The sequence below is a fragment of the Myotis lucifugus genome, unplaced genomic scaffold (genome assembly GCF_000147115.1).
Source record: "Myotis lucifugus unplaced genomic scaffold, Myoluc2.0 scaffold_88, whole genome shotgun sequence".
In the NCBI taxonomy this organism is placed as follows: domain Eukaryota; kingdom Metazoa; phylum Chordata; class Mammalia; order Chiroptera; family Vespertilionidae; genus Myotis; species Myotis lucifugus.
In genome coordinates this window covers 3,044,273-3,068,494 of record NW_005871136.1, presented here as the reverse complement: position 1 = coordinate 3,068,494, position 24,222 = coordinate 3,044,273, and the positions used below count along the sequence as shown (strand labels likewise).

At 40.2% G+C, this 24,222-nt stretch overlaps 1 protein-coding gene and 1 long non-coding RNA gene across 2 annotated transcripts in view; one reads left to right on the top strand and one right to left on the bottom strand.

Moving 5' to 3' along the window:
• PHLPP2 (PH domain and leucine rich repeat protein phosphatase 2) overlaps nt 1-24,222 on the bottom strand; it is a 70,405-nt gene that overhangs the window by 27,930 nt on the left and 18,253 nt on the right. The window contains exons 3-7 of the mRNA XM_023756040.1: nt 15,719-15,909; nt 6,075-6,200; nt 4,605-4,759; nt 1,934-2,080; nt 1,309-1,539 (exon numbers count right to left, since the gene is read on the bottom strand). Coding sequence (XP_023611808.1) covers nt 1,309-1,539; nt 1,934-2,080; nt 4,605-4,759; nt 6,075-6,200; nt 15,719-15,909 — 850 coding nt within the window. The remainder of the gene's footprint in view (nt 1-1,308; nt 1,540-1,933; nt 2,081-4,604; nt 4,760-6,074; nt 6,201-15,718; nt 15,910-24,222) is intronic.
• LOC111826528 lies at nt 13,446-15,536 on the top strand. The gene is made up of 2 exons (XR_002829870.1): nt 13,446-13,802; nt 14,852-15,536. It is a non-coding gene; the product is annotated as an uncharacterized LOC111826528 (long non-coding RNA).

Sequence of the window (24,222 nt, the reverse complement as noted above, 5' to 3'; positions counted from 1 at the left end):
ATCTTGCAGATAGCTGTACCTTAAGTTCTTTATTTTAAGTCAGATAATCCAGACTGGCAAATACATAACAAGTTAAATAAGGAGAAAGGAAAAAAGAACCATGATCCCACAAAGTTAGTTAACTTCCACCCAGATATCTAATAAAGTGAGGTAGGGACGAAGGGATCGGACCAAGGACCAGAAGACGGACATAACCTCTGGGTTAGTGAGCAGCAAAGCAGGCAAGGAGGCCACGGAAAAAGCCAGAGGAAGCAGCCCACACTGCCTCCCTCCCCTTGCTCTGCCTGTTCTCTCTAGTGCTAAGATTCACATTACATTAATTAATGGAGAGGAAAATAATCGGTATCTACATGGAATAGTTCAAGGGCAAATTATAGAAAATGGCTTCTTGGTTCCCTTATATACAAGTATATTACTTAAGGCACGCAGGCCTGTTCTCATTTTCTTGTAGTCCAATACATTTTTCTATTACTCTATTTTTAGAAGGATAGCAAAGGCTTAGTGTAAATGACAGAACATCTCGTGTGTGTCTTTTTTGTAATACTTTAAGCGAAAAATAAAAAAATATAAAAAAAAAAATTAGTAGTAGTAAAACCTTTTAACATTTTAATTATAATAAATGGATATCAAGAAGAAACCCGCCAAAACCGGTTTGGCTCAGTGGCTAGAGCGTCGGCCTGCGGACTGAAGGGTCCCAGGTTCGATCCCGGTCAGGGGCATGTACCTGGGTTGCGGGCACATCCCCAGTGGGAGATGTGCAGGAGGCAGCTGATCGATGTTTCTCTCTCATCGATGTTTCTGACTCTCTATCTCTCTCCCTTCCTCTCTGTAAAAAAATCAATAAAATATATTTTTTAAAAAAAGAAGAAACCCAATGATTCAACAGAAAAATGGTCAAGTTTATAGAAAAACACAAACTGCCAATCAATAAGCATTAAGAAGATGCTCAACCTCAATCATAAAAACTGATTAACAAAAAGAAATACTATTCCTATCTACTGCACTGACAATAAGGAGAAAGACTGCTAAAATCCAACATTGACAAGGATGGGAAGAAATAGGAATTCTCATAAAATGTTGCTGGGAGGTGAGTTAAATAACCTTTGTCAAAGGCAATTTGTCAACATCTTATCATGTGGAACACCTATACCTCATTAATAATCTCTATTGATTGAAAGGTGAAGCTTTGTTACATCTTTGAAACCATAGCTTTAAAAGCCTAATGTTTTAAAAAAGTCTTTATAAAGAGGAAACCTAAAGGTCCATGAGAAGTCCATCTAAAGGAGATATGGTAACAAGTGACCTTACCTCAAGTCTACGTGCTTGATATGGCTCATCCTGCTCAGCACCCCTAGGTTTAGGACTTCCAGTTGATTTCCTGCCATAACCACTTTGTCTAACATGGTGAGTCTCTCATACACCTCGGGAATGTGACTGAAGTTGTTGAAGGAAATTCCAAGGGAGGAAAGCTGTTGCAGATTTCCCAATTCTTCAGGCAAAGTAGTCAGAAAGTTGCCATCAAGACAGAGAGTTTGAAGACTATAGGAAGAACACAAAACAAGTCTACTTTATGAAAGGTTTTAACTGGAATGGACAGAACTAGAATTATGGATTCTAATTTATGTCACTAGTTTTTATGAATCCAATAAATGATAAAATGTCCTAAGTATCTTTAGAAACTTATTAATAAGATGGCTTAAACATAGCTGACATTGATGGTCCCTCCAACATCAAAAATAGCCAGAGCCTCTGCTATTGAAATGAGAGACACTAGTCACTGCTGTAGGCAAGTAACTGCTGCTGACAGAATGCTCATAATTACAGGACTTATTTCACTGGGAGAGCATATGGTACTACTTTCAGTCCAAATGCCAGACCAGTAACTTATTCTGCCACGGACATGAAGAAACTAGTGACAAGTCATGATACTTACTTTAGGAGATTGCCAATCTGACTTGGCAGGTCGTGAAATCCATTACAGGAAAGATTTAGCTCAGTCAGGGTAGAAATCTCACATAACAATACAGGAAACAACCCAAGTTTGTTATGGGACAAGTTCAGGCCCTTCAGATGAGAAAATCTAAAAAGCAAAAGCACAAATTATTTACATATATACTATTGAATGAGAAAGCAATCTATTTAAATGCTCATCATAGAATTTGTTCCACAAATATTCACTGGGCTCTCACTATGTGCCAAACTGGGCACAGCACAGATGCTAAAATGACCAATGCTCAGTCCAGGCTACAAGGGAACCGGGTCTAGTGTGATGGGAGGTCTCTCTTTTCCTTAAAAAGGCAAAAAATCTTGAAGACAAGCTTATGTTGGTACAATTAAGTCACACTGATATACTTGAAATCTTTTCCTTTATTAAATTTCTACATGCAATACAACAAAGACCTAGCAACAATTAATCAACTCATAGACCAGTGATGGCGAACCTATGACACACATGTCAGAGGTGACACTCGAACTCATTTTTTTGGTTGATTTTTCTTTGTTAAATGGCATTTAAATATATAAAATAAATATCAAAAATGTAAGTCTTTGTTTTACTATGGTTGCAAATATCAAAAAATTTCTATATCTGACACGGCACCAGAGTTAAGTTAGAGTTTTTCAAAATGCTGACACGCCGAGCTCAAAAGGTTCGCCATCACTGTCATAGACACAGGAATAGCTAACATGTAGACCAAATCCCTTTATAAGCAACTTTTCTTCATATTGAAATTATATTGGTTCAAATGTCACTTGAAATGAATGGGCCACTTATATGAAGCTTAAGACATGTATATAATATGGAGTTTTACTGTAATATGATCTGTAATATGACAACACGAAATAGTAATTACTAGTGCTTCTATTTTGTTGGTACAAGTGAAAGTATCTCTACTGTCTTAGCCAGAGACAGTATTAACCTAAATTGGACCCGCAGAAGTCACTATGGTAACGCTCCTTTGGAGTAGTGTACTTCACTATACGCTGGTGCAAGATGGTAAGGCTGGGGCGGTGTTCTCCACGGTGAAGCTCTGTATCACCTGCTTCCAGATTTGAATCCTTGTACCTCACACTAATACTCCTCTTCCAAATTTTCAACTCTTGATTTCTGTTTTTGTTTTGTTAATCCTCACCTGAGGATATTTTCTCCATTGATTTTTTTAGAGAGAATGAAAGGAAGGGGGAAAGACAGAGAGAGATAAACATCAATGTGAGAGAGACTCATCAGTTGGTTGCCTCTCACATGTGCCCCGTCTGGGGCTGGGATCAAGCCTGCCATCGAGGTATGTGCCCTTGACCGGAATTGAACCCCCGACCCTTCAGTCCATGGGCTGATGCTCTAACCACTGAGAAAAACAGGCCAGGGCTCAACTCTTGATTTCTAATTGTACTGACATTGAATACTGATTGTGGCCTTGGTGCCTTAACTTCTGAATTCCTAATCCAACCCTCAAACCAGATTTACCCTATTTTCATAGCAACTCAGAAGGTAATGTTAAAAAAACCACTTCCTTAAAATTATAGCTTGTTTTTATTTTTTAAATACCAATATTATTAAAACAATGATCTCATTACTAATCATAGGCTTAAACTTGAAAAACTTTGTAAAATGTGAGATAAAAATCATACAGCTTTCTGTAATTTATTCTAGAAATATCAGTTACTAAGGAAGTACATAAAATGTCACTTCAATGTGTACTATCTTTTTAATCACCATGTAATTTGACTGCTTTAATTTCCAATTTCTCCCCTCCCCATAAGAAGCCCAGATAATTACTTATACCATATATTTATTCACTGCCATCCATTTTCAAAGGGAAGAGGGAGGTGACATGAGTGCAGATTGGGAATAGGAAATATATTTTAACAAAGGAAATGGAAAATATATGGGTCATACCTTAGTCCCTTAGGAGTGAAATAGTTCCTTATTAGAAGAGGGAAGTTTCATAGCTAATAAAAGGTTAGAGTCGGCAGTAGCACGTACAAAGGAAAAATAAAAGCCCTAACCTGAGAGTGGAATTCTTTCAATAAGGCCTATTCCCTTTAAGTCACTTATGTTTGATACTTTTGATTCGAAAACTTCCATAAACTGAATCTCTCAATTTACCCTGGCTACATCACTATCAGTAAATTCAGAAGATAATCTAGATCAACGGCAGTTCAATGTTGCCTCCGTAACAGAAATTTTGCATCTATTTTCTGTTTTATAGAGGGGGAAGGAAAATGGGAAAATTGTATAAAAAATTTTACTTCCTCTTCAAAAATGGAAAATACGTAGATGACGGTAAGCATACTCACTCCTAAGTAAAACCACTAAAGTACTGATTATGATTCATTTTTAAAATATATATATTTTATTGATTTTTTTACAGAGAGGAAGGGAGAGGGATAGAGAGTTAGAAACATCGATGAGAGAGTAACATCGATTCAGCTGCCTCCTGCACACTCCCTACTGGGGATGTGCCCGCAACCCAGGTACATGCCCTTGACCGGAATAGAACCTGGGACCCTCAGTCTGCAGGCCAACGCTCTATCCACTGAGCCAAACCGGTTAGGGCTATGATTCATTTTTAATAAGTTAGTCCGAAAACCTATTCTCCACATACTTGTAAAGAGTGTCAAGGCCCCCTGGCCTTTCTAGTTGCATGAAGTTATGTCGCAAGTTGAGGTAGGTGATATCTTGACTGTAGAAGAGATGCTCAGGAACCTCCTCGAGGCTGTAACATGAGAGGTCGACAGTACTGATTCGCTGGGACACCACCTGAATAAGGTCAAAGAGAAGAGCATCTGAGCTAGTACTGCATGCTCTCGCCCAGCACAGCATGGAACGCATTTACACAAAAAGGCCCGGGTTAAAAAGAGAAGAAAAAAAGGCAATGAGATCTAATTATTCATTTATAAAAACCAGCTAATATTTACTTTTCCGAAAACCATAAGCTGTTAGGAATACACAAAGGCATGCTGTAAAGTGTCTATAAGCAAAAGATTAAGAAATATATCATAAAGATGGAAAAGTAACATTTCATGCAAGAAGTAAAGTTAAGATGATTCAAACTAACCACGAAACTTTGGGAGGCAGTGAGATATTGAAAGACATGGCCTTCTGTAGCCACATGAACTGTGCTACTTACTAGTACAGTTTCTACATCTGCACTAGTGAAGACAAAATTAAATAATCAAGCACACAGCACACTGCTTAGCATTCAAAAGATGCTCAAAAAATATTAACTTCTCAGGGCAAAAGAATGCAATAACTACTAAAAATTGAAACTAGATTTATACCGAGCAGATTTTATTACACAATATAAGTACAGAAAATCCAGTAAGACAAAAATGAGGTTTATATTTCTACAATAGTATGCTAATAAAACATGGGTTCTGAAAAATGGGTCTAAAAAAAACAAAACAAACAAAATACCACTGGAGAAGTCATTCATGTTTTGATGACAGGTCATTATATTGAAACAACCCTTTATGCAATTACTTAGTTCCACAAAGAAAAATGTGTTAAAATTCTGCGAACAGGAGGATTTAGAAATTGCAATACAACTTCAGAGCACTTGTCATTACAGGCTAAAAAAGTAGAAATTATGCTGAAAAGCTAATTATCCTCAGCATACAGGAATAACGGTTTGTGGCAGGATCACAGGTCATGTCCCATCGTAAGTTCAAATCTGAAGTGGTTCATCAAAGCTGTGCTAAATGTAAACAGACCAAGGAAACTAGGCTACCAGTTAGGGAATAATTCCATCCATCACCAACTACTACGGTCCACGGAAAGTCATTTGAATCTCATTCCTTCAAGGCCCTACCCTCCACACACAAGTGGCATAAAAGGTAAATGCACCTTAAAATATTTTTGAAAGCATTTTCTACTATCCAAATATAAATAAGTTAAAGACCTGACAATAATTCCTTTATTTCATTCATTATATACTCAAAAAAAGGCCTAGAATAAAATGTGTGCTAGTAAGAATTATAATTCACTCTCTTGGGATTAAGTTTAGTTTCAAAATACATTTCTATTGGGCTTCTACATTCTTATCGCCACATCATGCCATTTGACAGCTTATCACCTTGGATGCTTGCCGTTGCCATCTCTGGTACTCAGCCAAAGTCTCAAAGCTGACATGATAGGTCTGAGCCTGGGCTCCAGCTGAGCTGAATGCAAGGGAGTACTGCCTTCGCTTCACTTCTTCTACCTGAAGAAGAGTAGGAAAGAAAATAAGAATCCATTTTTTAAAAATCCTAGTCAAAAAACAAAGGACAGTAACAAGATAATAACTCAATTTTTTAAAAGATGGCAAAGGATCTGAATAGACATTTCTCGAAAAACTATAAACAGTCAATAAACACATGAAATGATGTCAATGTCATTAGTTATTAGATAAATACAAATCAAAACCACGATATACCACGTCACATCCACTAGGATGGCTATAAAATAAAAAAGACAGGTAATAAATGTTGGGTAACAAGTACAGCAAGGTTGTGGAGATACTGGAATCATCATACACTGCTGGTGAGAATATAAAATGGTTCAGCTACTCTGGGAAACAATGTGGCAGTTCCTCAAAAGATTAAACACAGAGTAAGTATTTAACCCAGCAATGCCACTTCTAAGTATAGACCCAAGAGAACTGAAAACATACATCCATACAAAAACTTATAAATTATAGCAGTATTATTCATAAAAGTGGAAACAACCTAAATGTCCAATAGGTAAAAGTATAAAAATGTGGTATAGCCATAGTGAAATATTATTCAGCAATAAACAGGAATAAAATGTTGATATATACTACAACATGTATTAACCTTGAAAACATTATGCTAAGTAAAAGAAACCAGTCACAAAGAACTATACATTGTATGATTCCATTTATCTGAAGTGTCCAGAATCAGCATATCTGTAGAGACAGAAAGAAGATTAGTAGGTGACTAGGGCTGGGAAAATTATGGCTAAGGAGGGTCGGTTTCCTTTTCAAAGTCATGAAAATATTCTAAAATTGATTGTGATAATGGTTGTATGACTCTTCAAGTACATTAAAAGACATTAAATTGTACACTTTAATTTTTTTTAAATTTGTTGAGAGAGACAGAGACATCAATTTGTTGTTCCACTTATGCTTTTATTGGTTGATTCATATATATATATATATATATATATATATATATATATATATATATATATATATATATTTATTATAATTGATGTTTACTCTTTTTAGATATTTTTATTGATTTCAGAGAGAAAGGGAGAGGGAGAGATACAAACATCAATGATAATAGAGAATCATTGATCGGCTGCCTCCTGCACCCCCACCCCCACTGGGGATTGAGCCCACAACCCAGGCATGTGCCCTTGACCAGAATGTGCCCTTGACCAGAATTGAAACCGGGATCCTTCAGTCCGCAGGCTGATACTCTATCCACTGAGCCAAACCAGCTAAGAGGAAGGGAGAGGGAGAGATAGCAAACATCAATGATGAGAATCATCGATAAACATCAATGATGAGAATCATCGATTGGCTGCTTCCTGCATGTCTGGGCATGTGCCCTGACTGGGAAATGAACTGTGACCTCCTGATTCATGGGTTGATGCTCAATCACTGAGCCACACCAGCCAAGTGATTGGTTGATTCTTGTATGTGCCCTTACAGCAGTGGTTCTCAACCTGTGGGTCGCGACCCCTTTGACGGTCAAACGACCCTTTCATAGGGGTCGCCTAAGACCATCCTGCATATCAGATATTTACATGACAATTCATAACAGTAGCAACATTACAGTTATGAAGTAGCAACGAAAATAATTTTATGGTTGGGTCACAACATGAGGAACTATATTTAAAGGGCCAGAAGGTTGAGAACCACTGCCTTACAGGGATCAAACCCGCAACCTTGGTGTTTCAGGACAACGCTCTAACCAGCTTAGCTACCAGGCCAGGACTTAAATAGTACACTTTAAATGGATGAATTGTATGGTTTGTTAATTATATCTCAATAAAACTATTTATAAAAAGCAAAAGAATACTTATTTAACAAGTATGTTGAAAGAGAACTCAGTGCATAATCATGAGTAAATTTATTTATGATTCTTTAAATCACAAAACAGTCTTAATTTGACAATTAAATATTTCTTGAATAAATACATTCTGTTATTCTGGATGCTGGAGACACAACAGGGGGAAAACAGCAAAGCCCCTCCCTGCTCTCAATGGAGTTTATATTTGAAAGGGGACAAACACTCTAACACCAAAACTGTGACATGCTATATAATGAGTAATATGAAGAAAAATAGAGCAGAGTAAGGGCTTGGAGGGGAACAGGGTGGGTGGTCCGAATGATGAGTAGGAAGTCAAGGAAGGACTCACTGAGGAAGTAACATGTGAACAATGACCCAAAGGGGGGCAAGGAGCAAGGCAAGGACACCTGAGGGAGAAGCAGCAACAGCAAGTACAAGTCCCTGTGATGCAAGAATTTTGCTGATTCAGGACAAGAATCTCCAGAACAGGCCTACATGGTAAGAGGCAAAGTTCCCATTCAAATGTTAGACTGCTCCAACCCTTTCCGCCAACACTTGAGCACACTGGAGGTAGCTGCCTGCCTGCAAGGGGTGCCCTGGCCTGCTTTGTGGACTCACCTCCTCCCTTACTCACTAGGTGCTGGGCTAGATGCCATTTCTGACTCCCTCCAGGGCTGAAGTGGAAGGGGAGGAAGGACAGGGAAACTAAGCCCAAAGGTTCTGACTAGGCTAGCAGTCCATAACCTCACTCCACACTCTCTGGGCCCAGCAGATTTTAAAGGAAATTTAAAAGCCAATTTCAATGGGTCCTTCAGAGGGTTCTTTGGATTATCCCCATCAAGCCCAACCCAACCAATGATGGCTTCTCCCAGGTCCCTTGACCTGGCTAATGAATGTTATTCCAGCAACTGACCACTCCCTCCTCATACCCAAAGGAATCTGGTGGTCCATTTACAGCCTGTCCTCTGGTAAATCCTGTTTGCCCCTCCAGGTGGCCCTACTGGACATGTTCTAAGAGAATCCACCCACTCAACCAATGACTCTCACTCGCTCTCTCAATTCATCTGAGTCACAAACTGACCAACGCATGAGTTACCACCAAAGCAGTCAGATAGCCTATCTCTTATCCTCAGGACTTCCTGGTCAGAAGTCAGGACACCAGTCCATTATGCCCCCTTTACCGCAGGAGACCTGCATCAAGCTCTCTCCCGTCCTGCTGAAACCTCTTTCACCAAGCTTGAGGAAAGAGGCAAACTCCCTGTTCCCATCTGGGATGGCAGTGGGGATTCACAGCACAACAGCTTTCTTCAAAGAAAAATTTCCAAGTCCAAAAGTCCAACCTAAAGAGCTTTGATGAGGATGAAGTCTTTTTATAGTAACTATATTTACATCTTTGTCTGACATCTAGCTTTGGTATATCATAGCTACTAAATCTTAGTGAGTCAGCTGGAAATTTCCGAGTGATACTCATAAATCATTAGGTTTCTGGTGCCAAGTAAACACTGAATCAAGTGGCAGAAACATAAAATAGTTTCAGAAAAAAGAACCATATTAAAAAGATCCAATAAAATTAAATAATATTTATAACTTTCTATTGTGATGCTCACAGCATGAACATTTTTCTTAGCAACAGAACACTGCAGTTGAATGAGTCTGTGTCAAAATAAAGAATCTTATTGAAATGAATAACAGATACTGATTGTTTTACAATAATTTTCCCTTTTAAATATTCATTATGGGATGCTGACACAGAAAAATATAGTCATACAATGTCTAATACTGAGAAAGGTTTGTAAATCTCCCACTAGAAGTTAATTTGTCAGCCCTGGCCTGTGTGTCTTGAGTGGTTAGAGGACAGCCCACAAATGGAAGGGTTGTGGGTTCAATTCCTGGTAAAGGGCACGTGCCTGGGTTGCAGGTTTGATACCAGGCCCATTGGGGCGCATGAAGGAGGCAACTAATCAATGTGTCTCTCTCACACTGATGTTTCTCTTTCTCTCTCTCTCTCTCTCTCCCCCTATCCCTCTCTCCCTCTCACTTTCTTTTTTCTTTTTCTATTTTTTAAAATGCATTTTTATTGATTTCAGAGAGGAAGGGAGAGAGAGAGATAGAAACATCAATGATGAGGGAGAATCACTGATCGGCTGCCTCCTGCACACCCCCCACTAGGGATTGAGCCCGCAACCTGGGCATGTGCCCTTGACTGGAATTGAACCTGGGACCCTTCAGTCCGAAGGCCAACACTCTATCCACTGAGCCAAACCAGCTAGGGCTCTCACTCTCTTTACAAAAAGGCAATGGGAAAAATTCCTTAAGTGAGGACTTACACACACACAAAAAGTTAACTTGTCAACTTCTCTGGGTAATTGTTAATTTTTGTATTATATATGTTCGGACTACATTGTAAAATGTGCAACTTCAGAATTATTAAATATTCATGGTGAAATATTGCTCTCATCAATTTGTAGTGAACCTCTTTTTCCCTGTAATGCTTCTGCATTAGTCTTTTTTGGGAGGCAAGTTTTATTGAGGCACAATTTACATAAAATTTGTAGATTTTCTTTTTTAATTCACTGGTTCTAAGTGAACAATTTGGTAAGTTCTTATAAATGAATATAGTTGTATAACCCCATTACCCCCCAAATTTCCCTTGTGCCCTTTTGCAGTCAATCCCCTTCCCTCCATAACCTGATAACCAGTCATTTGTTTCCTATCATTATAGTTTTCTTGTCTTTTTTAGAATTACACAAATGGAATCATACAGTAAAAAGAATTTTTTATACCTGGCCTCTTTCACTTAGATTAATGCTTTTGAGATTCATCCTCGTTCTTATATGTATCAGTAGTTCATTCCTTTTTATTGCTTAGCAGTATTCCACCGTATGGATATACAAAATGTTCATTCACTAGTCAATGAATATTAGGGGCGGCTAGTAGTTTCAGGGAATTATTCACTTAAAGTTGCTATAAAGATATATGTTCATTTCCCAATACCTAGAAGAACTGGCGGATCATCTAATAAGCATGTGTTTAACTTTCTAAGAAACAAATAAACAAAAAAAAGGTTTCCAAAGTGACTGCATTCCAACCAACGATGTATGTGTTCCAGTTGCTCCCCATCTTTGATAACTAGGTATTCATCAGTCTTTTTATTTTAGTCATTCTAGTGTAGTATCTAACTGTGATTTTAATCAGCATTTCTCTAATAACTAATGATGATGAGAATCTTTTCATGTGTTTATCTGCCATCAGTATATCTTCTTTGGTAAAGGGTCGGTTCAAATCTTCAGCTCTGTTTTTTACTAAGTTACTTGTCTATCACTGTGTTGTTAAAGTTCTTTACATATTCTGGATACAAGTCCTTTGCTGTATATAGATATTCGTGTAAATGTTTTGTATGTTACTATAACTATAGCAATTTTATTTTGGTTGCTATTTGATTAGTGCAATTTTTACATCATTTCATGTTCAACCTTCTAAGTTTTAGGTGTCTCTTTTAAATAGCAAGTAGTAAGATTTAAATAACAATCCGATATTTGCAATTATTGTGATTACTGATTTATTTGGATTTATTTCTATTACAACTTGTGATAACTTACCATGCAATTTATTTTGCTTTTTCCCCTCTTTTCCTGTCTTCTTTTAGCATTACAGATATTTTATATTCTTTCTCCCCTCTACTTTTAGTAGTTATCCTTAAAATTTTTAAATGCATACTTAATTTTTCTAATAACGATGAAAGCTACTTGGTGTTTCTATCCTCTTATCCCAAGACTGCATCACACTTTATTATGGAACATACCACCAGATCCTGAATATTGTTCAGGGTAGTTTGTACTCTAGTAGTTTAATTTCATAATTAAAATATATAAGTTTTTTTAAAATGTATTTCTTTATTGATTGCAGAGAGGAAGAGAGAAGGAGAGAGAGACAGAAACATCAATGATGAGAGAGAATCATTGATTGGCTGCCTCCTGCACACCCCCTACTGGGGATCGAGCCCGAAACCCAGGCATGTGCCCTTGGCTGGAATCGAACCTGGGACCCTTCAGTCCGCAGGCTGACGCTCTATCCACTGAGCCAAGCCAGCTAGGGCAAAATATATAAGTTTTTTAAAAATCTTATAATAAATATGTTTACCACCATATTTTATCAATTTCTGCATTTATTGTTTCTTATATCAAACTAGAGGCCCAGTGCACAAAAATTTGTGCACTTGGGGGTGGGGAAGGGAGGGTCCCTCAGCCCGGCCTGTGCCCTCTCGCAGTCTGGGACCCCTCGGGAGATAACAACCTGCTGGCTTAGGTCTGCTCCCAGGTGGCAGAGGGCAGGCCCAATCCCTAGGTGCAGCCCCTGGTCGGGCTCAGAGCAGGGCCGATTGGGGAGTTGGGATGCCGCCCCCTGGCATGCACAGAGCAGGGCGGATTGGGAGGTTGCGATGCCACCCTCAGTCACGCTCAGGGTAGGGCTGATTGGGGGGTTGGGCCACTGCCCCGTCACACTCAAGGCAGGGTCGATGGAGAGGTTGTGGCGCCACCCCCTGTCACGCACAGAGCAGGGCCAATCAGGGGGTTGGGGCGCTGCCCCCTGTCACACACAGAGCAGGGCCAATCAAGGGGTTGGGCGCTGCCCCGTCATGCACAGAGCAGTGCCGATCAGGGGGTTGGGGTGCCGCCACTGTCACACTCAGGGCAGGGCCAATGGGGAGGTTATGGCTCTACCCTGTCACACACAGAGCAGGGCCCATGGGGGTGGGAGGGCGGGGGTTGGGGCGCTGCCCTCTATCACACACAGAGCAGGGCTGATCAGGGGGTTGGGGCGCCTTCCCCTGTCACGAACAGAGCAGGGCGGATAGGGAGGTTGTGGCCCCACCCCCTGTCACACACACAGCCACAGGGCGATCAGGGGGTTTGGGAGCTGCCCCCCGTCACGCTGATCCGGTGCCAGGAGGCCTCGCGGCTCCGCTGATCCCGGTGCTGGGAGGCATATTACCCTTTTACTATATAGGATAGAGGCCTTGGGGCAGGCTGGTTTGCCCTGAAGGGTGTCCTGGATCAGGGTGGGGGTCCCCACTGGGGTGCCTGGCCAGTCTGGGTGAGGGGCTGACGGCTGCTTTCAGGCTGGCGGTTGTTGACTGAAGCTCCCAACCACTCCTTTTTTTATTTTATTCTGGGCCAGCTTTAGCTCTGGCTCTAGCTCTGAGAGCAGGTATCTGGTTTGTTTCGGTTCTATAATCGAAACAATGTATAATTTCAGCTCTGAGATCCCGGCCTATATTTGTTAGAATGTTTCTAACTGCCAGCTCAGAGGCCGGCAGCGCAGGCGGGGAACGTTGGAATCTGCAGTCACTGGAGCAAGCAAGCCTCATGTTCTTCCAGCTGCCTGGCTGCCGGCCGCCATCTTGGCTGACAGTTAATTTGCATAAGGATACGCTGATAGCCAATGGGAAGGGTAGCGGTCGTACGCTAATTACCATGTTTCTCTTTTATTAGTGTAGATATCTTCCCTCTGAATTTACTTTCCTTTGTTGTTCTATTTTTTCTTTTACTTTTTTTTCTTCAGGAGGGGGTTGTTTTTTAGAAGTACATCCTTTATTGGTTCTTTCGGTGAGAATGTCAGCTTATTAGTCTTTGTCCTAAAATGTCCTATTTTGCCTTGATTCTCATAAGATAACTCAGCTGGCTATAAAACACAGGTTGACATTTATTTTCTTTCAGCAATTGTGTAGTCTTCTAGCACATACTTTGATGAAAAGAAGACTGTCGTTGGCCTGTCAATTCTTTGTAGGTAATCTTTTTCTCTCTGGAAGCTTTTATTATTTGCTCTTTGTCCTTCATGTTCTGCAATATGTCTAGATGTAGATTTATTTTTATTTATCCTACTTGGTACACTATATATTTTTTATCTGAACACTCAAGTTTGTCTTTACTTCCAGAAAAATTTCAACCATTATTGCTTTCCATTCTCCTCTACTCTCTTCTCTGGAACTCCTATTAATGTATACCAGCACCTCCTTTAAGGGCTCTTTTATATTTTTATATGTGAAATTCTTCAGCACATCAATTAATTTATTAAGTTGTAAAACAGTGGCTTAAATACAGAGTCAGTCCATAACTGGTACAGCAGCTCCACAATGTCACCAGAGACCCAAATGCTTTCTACTTTCCAAATGATCACACTCCGCATATGCTTGCCATTCTCAATCACCGTATGACTGCTCCACCTCCAACACTGGGCGACTGTGTTGGGAAGACAAAGTAGATAAAGAGTCAAGCCATTCATGTCTGCCCCATTTTGAAGGGTTTTCCCAAAAGTCCCACCTGGAAACTTTTTTAAACTTTTGTTTATACTTGCAAGGGAGGTTGGGGAGGTTTTTTATCTTGGTATACTGCTACCCTTATCAAAATTCTGTTCTATTATGAGGAAAGAGAAAGAATGGGCAAGAATTACTTGAATGTAAGTTTCTTTTTTTTTTTCTTTCTTGCTCTATCTCACATTTCTTCCCCACCAATCCCCCAACCTTGCCCTCACTCATTTTCTCCCTTTGGAGAAATTTTACTTACTTTCTTCATTCATTCCTTCAGCGTGCCCTGCCCCCCCCCCACCAAGGGCAGAACCAGGTCTCATACTGGTAGTGTTGGGTTCCTGCCCCATGGTTGATATGGGAATTACATACATTCATTCATTAAGCCAGTTGGAGCTTGATCATTTCCTGATCACAAGCCATATAACTGGGTCCTCTCACTTCTTTGGGACCATAGATAGAAATCAGCCTTGGTTCCAGTGACTGGTTAACAGTTTTGGTTTTTTGGTTTTGGTGTGTTTTTTCCAGCTTTCTTTCAGGAACAAAGACTACTACTCATCTCCTGGCTTCAAGCAGTAAGACGGTGCCAGGTCCCTCATCATGAGCAGAGCACTTTTAGACCCAAATACTTACAACAGCTGAACTCCTGGGTGGCCACAACCTTTCAGACCCAGAGCCCAGAAGGTCCTCAGTTTCAGACCTACTCACCACATACATTTTTATTCTATATTCTTAAGCCCAACTATATCTTTTTTATATATTTATCTTTTTATTATGCATATTTTATCTACATTGCTGTAGAGACATGCAGATTGGATGTTTCAAAGCATGAATTTACAGTCATTTTGTCTGGAGGCTCTCTTAAATTCAGATTGCCTTTGATGGGAAATTCTCTAGTACAGATGCAAAAAATGACGTCTCCATGGCTGCTGGTTGGAGACTTTTGACCGCCCCGCAGTCTGAATTTTAGTCTAACAAGGGAGAGAGGAGAAACTAGAAAGAATCTATATTGGTGATGGATAATGGCAGCTACTTCTAGTTTCCAAAAGCAGCTTCTAGTGTTAGAATCTTCTGTCTGCTCTTGGTGTTACCAGTGCCTACCAATGGAGACATGAGTATCTTCCAAAGGACTCCACAGCAGAACTTGGGGCATGGATACCATTTGGCTCTCCCATAAAGTCTGTAATGTAAATAAAGCTGCTTGATGCTTAAATTAGGCTGAGTCAGTTTTTTCATTTAAACCTAAGAACTCTTAAAGACCAGTTTTGTGATGTAAGCATTAACAATGCTCATATTTTTTTCTTTTAAAAGATGTGAAAAAGCTATAAAAAGCATATATGATTTTTTAAAATTAAGATGATCAAATGAAGAATAATTCATCTTTGTGAGTCTTACCTTTCCCCCAACCAGAGGCAAAATGTGCATCTTTCCAGTTTGACAATCCTTCACTGAGGAAACGATGAGGCAGGTGCCACAGAGAACAACTAGGCGTTCAGCCCACTTATGCAGCTGGGTCTTCCCCTTGCGTACATTATAGATGCCAGAGAGAAGGATTCGATCCAGTTGATCCATCTGGCATGGTTTCTCTGAAAAAAAAACAAACCAACAATGGTACTTTAGAAGCCACATTTTAAGTAGAAGAAAAACACAAAAGGAAAAAAGGAAGTATTATGTGTCAACATTCAGCAACCTGGTTTAGAGATGTAAGCAACCAAGCAATATAAGTATTACAAAATAAGATCTTAGCCCTGACTGGTTTGGCTCAGTGGACAGAGCGTCGGCCTGCAGACTGAAGGGTCCCAGGTTTGATTCCGGTCAAGGGCATGTACCTTGGCTGCGGGCACATCCCCAGTAGGGGGTGTGGAGGAGGCAGCTGATCGATGTTTCTCTTTCACCGATGTTTCTAACTCTCTATCCCTCTCCCTTCCTCTCAGTAAAAAAATCAATAAAATATATATTTTTAAAAAATCTTAGTACTAAAACGTTATCCATCACTGAAGTTATATAATGGGAGTATATGAATTTGGGTTTAGAGAGCATACATAAGGGAGGCAACTGATCATTGTTTCTTTCTCATTGATGTTTCTCTCTCTCTCCCCTACTTCCTCGCTCTCTAAAAATCAGTAAAAACATATCTGCGGGTGAGGATTAAAGAAAAAAATTTAAAAGCACTGAATAGTATACTTTTAAAGGGTGAATTTTACGATATGTGAGCTATCCTATATAATAAAAGGCTAATATGCAAATTGACCAAATGGTGAAATGACCGGTTGCTATGACATGCACTGACCACAAGGGGGCAGACGCTCAACGCAGGAGCTGCCCCTAGTGGTCAGTGTGTTCCCACAGGGGGAGCATAGCTCAGCCAGAAGCTGGGCTCATGGCTGGTGAGCGCAGCGGTGGTGGCGGGAGCTCTCCCACCTCCACAGCAGTTGGACATCCCCCAAGGGCTCCCGGACTGCGAGAGGGCACAGGCCTGCCTGAGGGACCGGCAACCACCCCCCCCCGCCAACCATCGCCCAGTACACAAATTTCATGCACCGGGACTCTAGCATCTTAATAAAGTTCTTTGATTTTTTTTACCTCATTATTTTCCCCAAACCTGACATTGCTTTTATATTCCCCAACTTGGTTAACAGCATCATTTATTATAAAGTTCTACTAAATATAAAAATGGGACTTCATTATAGTTTATCATGCTTCTAAATTGCTTACCAATCTCTTTTAAAGTTTACATGAAACAGATGTTGCAATTGATGTATAACTTTTTGTCTCTTTTTTTTCTTGGTTTTATTTCTCTATATATTTTATTACAGAGGGAACTTCTAAATCTATCTACCACCACTCTCAGAAGGGAACATTAAATTCTGGTAGGGGTTTTTTTCTCATTGAATTCAATATGTTTGAATTAATTAAATTCAATCAATTTGAATATTTTAGAAATAAAACCTTTAATACTTTTTTATTTTTCAGTTAGTTGACATTCAACCTTATTTCATATTAGCATCAGGTGTACAGCATAGTGGTTAGATATTTATATAATTTACAAAGTGATCCCTCCAATAAACATGCTATTTTATTATTAATTTTGGAGGGTTTGTAAACATCCAGAGTGCCTCAAGTCTCTGATCTTCTGAAAGTGATAAAAATAAAAAAATTAAAAAACACAAAATGAGGAGGTTCAAATAAGAATTTAGAATATCTGATAGTTCTAATTTTAAAAACTAGTTTTCCAGTCTCAAAAGCCAAAATTCTAAGTGGAAAATAAGGAATAATTTTAATATCCTTATATATCTATACTTTCAAATGTTCTAGAGAAAATGGATTGCTTTTATAATTTAAAAAACATTTCCAAGAAGAGAATTAAGGGCAACCCTGTAGCAATGAGTATCTCCACTGCCTATAGCATAACATCTAAATATCATTTTTCATTAAAATGAACCCTAAGTCCTTAAAAAATGTTCTATTCCTACTCTGAGTCAGACAATGAAAAGAATAGCTTAGGACATTTTGTTGTGTAAGAACTTAATGGAAAATCCAGAATGCTACCAAAGACTTTTGGAGTCATGTTGGAAGGACATAGGAGCCAACTGAAAAGAGCTCCCACTAGCAGAGATGGGACAAGCTGAGCCAAAAGAGAATGGCTGTAATGCGTTGAAATAAATATACACAAGCCCAGGAGATCATAATGATACTCAAAACAAACAAAGAATAAAAAATGAAGTCATCCAGATAGACTATGAATATAAACTGAAAGGCAAAACAATAAATTTTTAGTGTTAAATTGCACTATATGCAAATGAAGTACTTCCTGGTTCTGATAACATGGAGAAAGCACACTCCCCTGTCTCTCGCACTGAATGCACCTATAAATCCTGGACAGAAAACACATGCAGCAGCTGGATGAAGACCCCGAAAACTAAATAGTAGCGGGTAGGTTAGGGAAGAAGAACAGAATTTGAAATACCACATAACCGGTGGTGAGCTTACACTTTTTCTTCCTCTGACATCCTCCAGCCAGGACTCAAGAAAAGCCCAAAACCCAGAAGTGGGCATCGGTGTGGACAGAGAGCTCTCGGAGATGCCCTCAGTTCTACCTTGAGGAGGGGGAAAAAGGTCTAACACTCAGAGAAAGTGGGTGAAATTCCTCATTTTTTTCTTGTTATGCCCTCTTTTGTTCATTTTCTCAAGTTTCATCACCCTGAATGGCTGCAATGGTGGGAGACCCGGGCACCTACAAAACTCTCAGGGGGCCCTAACCGGTTTGGCTCAGTGGATAGAGCATCAGCCTGCGGACTGAAGGGTACCGGGTTCGATCCTGGTAAAGGGCATGTACCTTGGTTGTGGGCATATCCCTAGTAGGGGATGTGCAGGAGGCAGCTGATCGATGTTTCTCTCTCGTCGATGTTTCTAACTCTCTATCCCTCTCCCTTCCTCTCTGTAAAAAAACAATAAAATATATATATTTTTAAAAACCTCTTGGGGGGGGTTAAAACTTATGGAATGTCTGTCTCCTGCTGCTGAGCCCTGGAGTGTGGATGCAATTGTGGGAAGTACCCAACAGAGCAGATTAAAGCGCCAGGACATCTCGAACAGAAAGGAGCTCTGGAAAACAGATCCTATGTAGTTGTCGATAAAGTGGGCTCACCCTTGATGTACCTAAGAGTCAATGTGATCCTAAACAGCATGCCAAAAACTCTGAAAAGTGAACTAAGGGATAGAACCAGAGGGAGAGAAGAAAGTACAATGCTTGAAAATTATTTGAAGAAAAAAAAATTATTTGAAGAAATAATAGATGAGCCCTGGCTGGTGTGGCTCAATTGGTTAAACATAACCCCATGCACCAAAAGGTTGCTGGTTTGATTCCCAGTCAGACACATGCCCAGGTTTTGGGCTAGATCCCCAGTAGGAAGCACACAGGAGGCAGCCAATCAATGATTCTCTCTCACCATTAATGTTTCTCTCTTCCTTTCCCTTCCTTGCTCTTTAAAAGCAATAAAAAAATAAATAGGTGAGAACTTCACCAGCGAAAGACATAACTTTACAGATTCAAGTTCAGTGAGCCCTAGCCAGGTTGGCTCAGTGTATAGGCCCGCAGACTGAAGGATCCTGGGTTAGAGTCCAGTCAATGACACATCCCTCAGTTGCAGGTTCCCCAGCCCTGGTCGGGGTGCATGCAGGAGACAACCAATTGATGTGTCTCTCTCACATCGATGTTTCTCTCTCTGTCTCTTCCTTTTCTTCCCCCTCTCTCTACAAAAATCAATGAAAAAATATCCTTGGGTAAGGATTAATAAAACAATTTACAATTTAAAAAAGAAGTTCAATGAACTCCAAATAGGATAAACCCAAAGGAATTTGCTTAATAATCAAACTGTAGAAAATTAAAAACAAAGAAAAAAATTTGAAAGAAGCTAGAGAAAAGCTGAAGCACTATTTATACCTGAACAATTCAATGGGCTGCATGAAGGTAGGGTGTGCAGGAGCTCTCTGTATTATCTTTCCAGCTGCTCTGAAAATCTAAAGCTAGCTCAAAATAAAAAGATAAAGATAAGTAATTAAATATTGGCTGATATGTTGGGGGTAAAATTGAAATATTTGCTTACATTTAAAGAATAAATCAGGAAACCTCAAAACAAATTTCAAATTTGCAATAGGCTCCCCATACAACACAAAAAAATTCTACTCTTCAAAGTATTTCAGCAAAAAACTCTGAGAAGCAGTGATGGCTAAACAGTTCCACCATCTAGTTTCATAATCCCAAACCAGTCTTCATATATCCGTAGGTCTTAGTTTCCCAAGCTTAAGACAAAGGAGTTGGATTAGATGATCCCTAGTCCTTCCCAGTTCTCACATCTTATGGATTTCTCATACTTCTCTAAACTCTTTCTCCAACAACTAAATGGTGGAGTATCTTAGAAGTTAGAAGATTGAAATCTGGAACCAGGCAGATTTACGTACTTCCTAATAACTATGCTATTTGACTGGGGCAAGTTACAACCTCTCTGGAATAATAACATCTACTTATAGGGGTGTAAGGATTATATGAAAGGCACGTTAGAAAGTGCTCAGCACATAAAAGGGTATAAAACAAATATTGGTTATTATAATGAAAGTTCTGCCTTAAGCCACCTTCTTTCCTAATAAGTATTTTTTCAAGATATCTGAACTTCCACAACTTTAACATCCCCATGTACCTGACTCCCAGATCTGTATTTCCTCAGCTCTAGTTCCACATTTCTAACTTTCTGGCAGACATCTCCAACTGGATACTTACTACACTTCAAAGGAAACATGGACCAAAACCTCTGAAAATCAGAGAAACCAAGATGGCAGCATAGGTAAACACCGGAAATTGCTGCCTTGCACAACCACTTCAAAAATACAACTAAAAGACAAAACGGACATCATCCAGAACCACAGGAAGGCTGGCTGAGTGGAAATTCTACAACTAGAAGGATAGAGAAAAGCACAATGAGACTCAAAGGAGGTGCGGAAGTAAAGTGCCGAGGTACGGAGGCGCACGTGGAAAGGGCTGGGAACTGAAGACAAGGTTGTCTTTTTCAATCGGGAGGGAGTCTCAAGCTCCCGACTGCTCTGAACTCCAGTTCTGGGTGAGACTCTGGGGACCCAGACTCATACGGGAAGAAACTGGACTGTCTGGCATCGGGCAGAACTCGAGGGCGGCTTTCTCTCAGAGGTGCTTGCAGCAATTACGGTGGGACACTGAGACGTGGGACCTCTTAGGGTAGGACTGAGGATCTGCCATAGATGTTTGCTCCGCCCTGTTGATTCCCTGAGACCCCGCCCCACCCAAGCTGTGTGCAGAGGCTTTTGCATATGAAAGGCCTGGCCCTTTGCAATCTGAAAATTATCTAACAAACTGCAGCTGGGTCAGAGACACCCAGAACTAACAAAAGAAGGCCCAAGGCCCCACAGCAGCTTGCACTGCATCAGAGCTGGGCCTCATCTGGGCACCTCCAAATCCCAAACAAAGAAGAGGAATCTGCAGATCTCTCCATAACTCCTGCTGGGTAGCCTCAAGCAGAGGCTAAATTAGCACCTCCTTAGAGATCCAAGAGCCAGTGTACCCAGTGGTCAGAGTGGGACTATCCAGATTACAACTCCTCAGATCCATAAAGGTCACTCTCAGGGGGCAGACTCAGTGAGCACCAAAGCCCCACTGAAACAAGTCTTGCCCCAGAAGGGTGTCTCCAGCACAGAAGTTCTCCCACTATAGACACAGCTGATTCTCATAGCCAATTGGCCTGGAGGTAAATTCCTCCCAGTGATACCTACAACAATCAAGGCTTAACTACAACAACACTGTGCACACAGCCCACAAAGGGGTGCACCAAGAGTGTCCACCTCAGGTAATTGGGGAGGCTGAGCCACTGAGCCCCATAGGACACTCAGCACAGAAAGCCACTCTATCAACACAGGGAAGCATAAAAAATGCGGAGACAAAGAAACAGGTCACAAATGACAGAAATGGAGGAAAGCAAACTACTGGATACAGAGTTCAAAACCAAACTTATAAGGTTTCTCAAGAATTTTCTAGAAACCGCCGATAAATTTAGTGAGACCCTCAAGAAATCTAGTAAGACCCTCGAGGATATGAATAAGGACCAACTAGAAATTAAGCATACACTGACTGAAATAAAGAATATTATACAGAGTTCCAACAGCAGACTAGAGGATCGCAAGAATCAAGTCAAAGATTTGAAATACGAAGAAGCAAAAATCACCCAACCGGAAAAACAAAAAGAAAAAAGAATCCAAAAATATGAAGATAGTGTAAGGAGCCTCTGGGATAACTTCAAGCGTACCAATATCCGAATTATGGGGGTGCCAGAAGAAGAGAGAGAGCAAGATATTGAAAACCTATTTGAAGAAATAATGACAGAAAACTTCCCCCACCTGGTGAAAGAAATAGACTTACAAGTCCAGGAAGGGCAGAGAACCCCAAACAAAAGAAATCCAAAGAGGACCACACCAAGACACATCATAATTAAAATGCCGCCGAAGCCAGTTTGGCTCAGTGGATAGAGCGTCGGCCTACGGACTCAAGGGTCCCCGGTTCGGTTCCGGTCAGGGGCATGTACCTGGGTTGCGGGCACGTCCCCGGTGGGAGGTGTGCAGGAGGCAGCTGATCGATGTCTCTCTCTCATCGATGTTTCTAACTCTCTATCTCTCTCCCTTCCTCTCTGTAAAAAATCAATAAAATATATTTTAAAAAAAAATGCCAAGAGCAAAAGACAAAGAGAGAATCTTAAAAGCAGCAAGAGAAAGACAGTCAGTTACCTACAAGGGAGTACCCATACGACTCTCAGCTGATTTCTCAACAGAAACTATGCAGGCCAGAAGGGAGTGGCAAGAAATATTCAAAGTGATGAATAGCAAGAACCTACAACCTAGATTACTTTACCCAGCAAAGCTATCATTCAGAATTGAAGGTCAGATAAAGAGCTTCACAGATTAAGAAAAAGCTAAAGGAGTTCATCACCACCAAACAAGTATTATATGAAATGCTGAAAGGTATCCTTTAAGAAGAGGAAGAAGAAGAAAAAGGTAAAGATACAAATTATGAACAAAAAGTACACATCTATCAACAAGTGAATCTAAAAATCAAGTGAATAAATAATCTGATGAACAGAATAAACTGGTGAATATAATAGAATCAGGGGCATGCGGGAAGAGACTGGACAAAAATCGTACACCTATGGATGAGGACAGTGGGGGTGTGGGGTAAGGGCAGAGGGTGGGGTGGGAACTGGGTGGAGGGGAGCTATGGGGGGGAAAAAAGAAGAACAACTGTAATAATCTGAACAATAAAGATTTAATTTTTAAAAAAAAAGGAAACATACCACCCTAACTGGTTTGGCTCAGTGGATAGAGCGTCAGCCTTCGGACTCAAGGGTCCCAGGTTCGAGTCTGGTCAGGGGCATGTACCTTGGTTGCGGGCACATCCCCAGTAGGGAGTGTACAGGAGGCAGCTGATCAATGTTTCTCTCTCATCGATGTTTCTAACTCTCTATCCCTCTCCCTTCCTCTCTGTAAAAAAATCAATAAAATATATTAAAAAAAAAAAAGGAAAATGCCTAAAACCAAGTTATCACCATTCCTGCAAACAGCTCCTTCTCCCAGCTCAAGTCCTATCATTCTCCTGAAGTTACTCAGGCTCAAACCTCAAGAGCAGCAGTTCTCAACCTGTGGGTCGCAACCCCTTTGGGGGTCGACCGACCCCTTCACAGGGGTCGCCTAAGATCATCGGAAAACACATATATAATTACATAGTGTTTTTGTGATTAATCACTATGCTTTAATTATGTTCAATTTGTAACAATGAAATTGGGGGTCACCACAACACGAGGAACTGTATTAAAGGGTCTCGGCATTAAGAAGGTTGAGAACCACTGCTCAAGAGGCAGCTTCATCTCTAATGTTCTCTTCCCCAACTCCCTTTTTCAAACAACCATCAATTCTTACTGATTATTCCTTCAAAAAGTCTCTCATGTGAACGATTTCTTCCCATTACCCAGTTCAGACCCCTATTAGTTCACATCTGAATTATTATCACACTGCAGCCTGATTCATCTTTCTCTGGCTCACTTGGATCCCATCACTTCCTGCTACTTTCTGCCAAATGAAGGCAACATTCTGATATTGCTCTTAAAGCCCAAAATAATCTGGACTCAAATTATCTGTGATTCACAGAACATACCTTGAGATGTCTAGTCTCTCATCCCATGTCCTCCTTTTCCTTTCTGCTTACTGAAATTCTGTCAATTTTTTAAAGAACCAACCTAAATTCTACTTCTTCATAAACACTTCTCTGATTCTAGAGATCTTCCTCACTTTTCAGAGAATAATGATAGGGAACTTGTCTATCAACTATC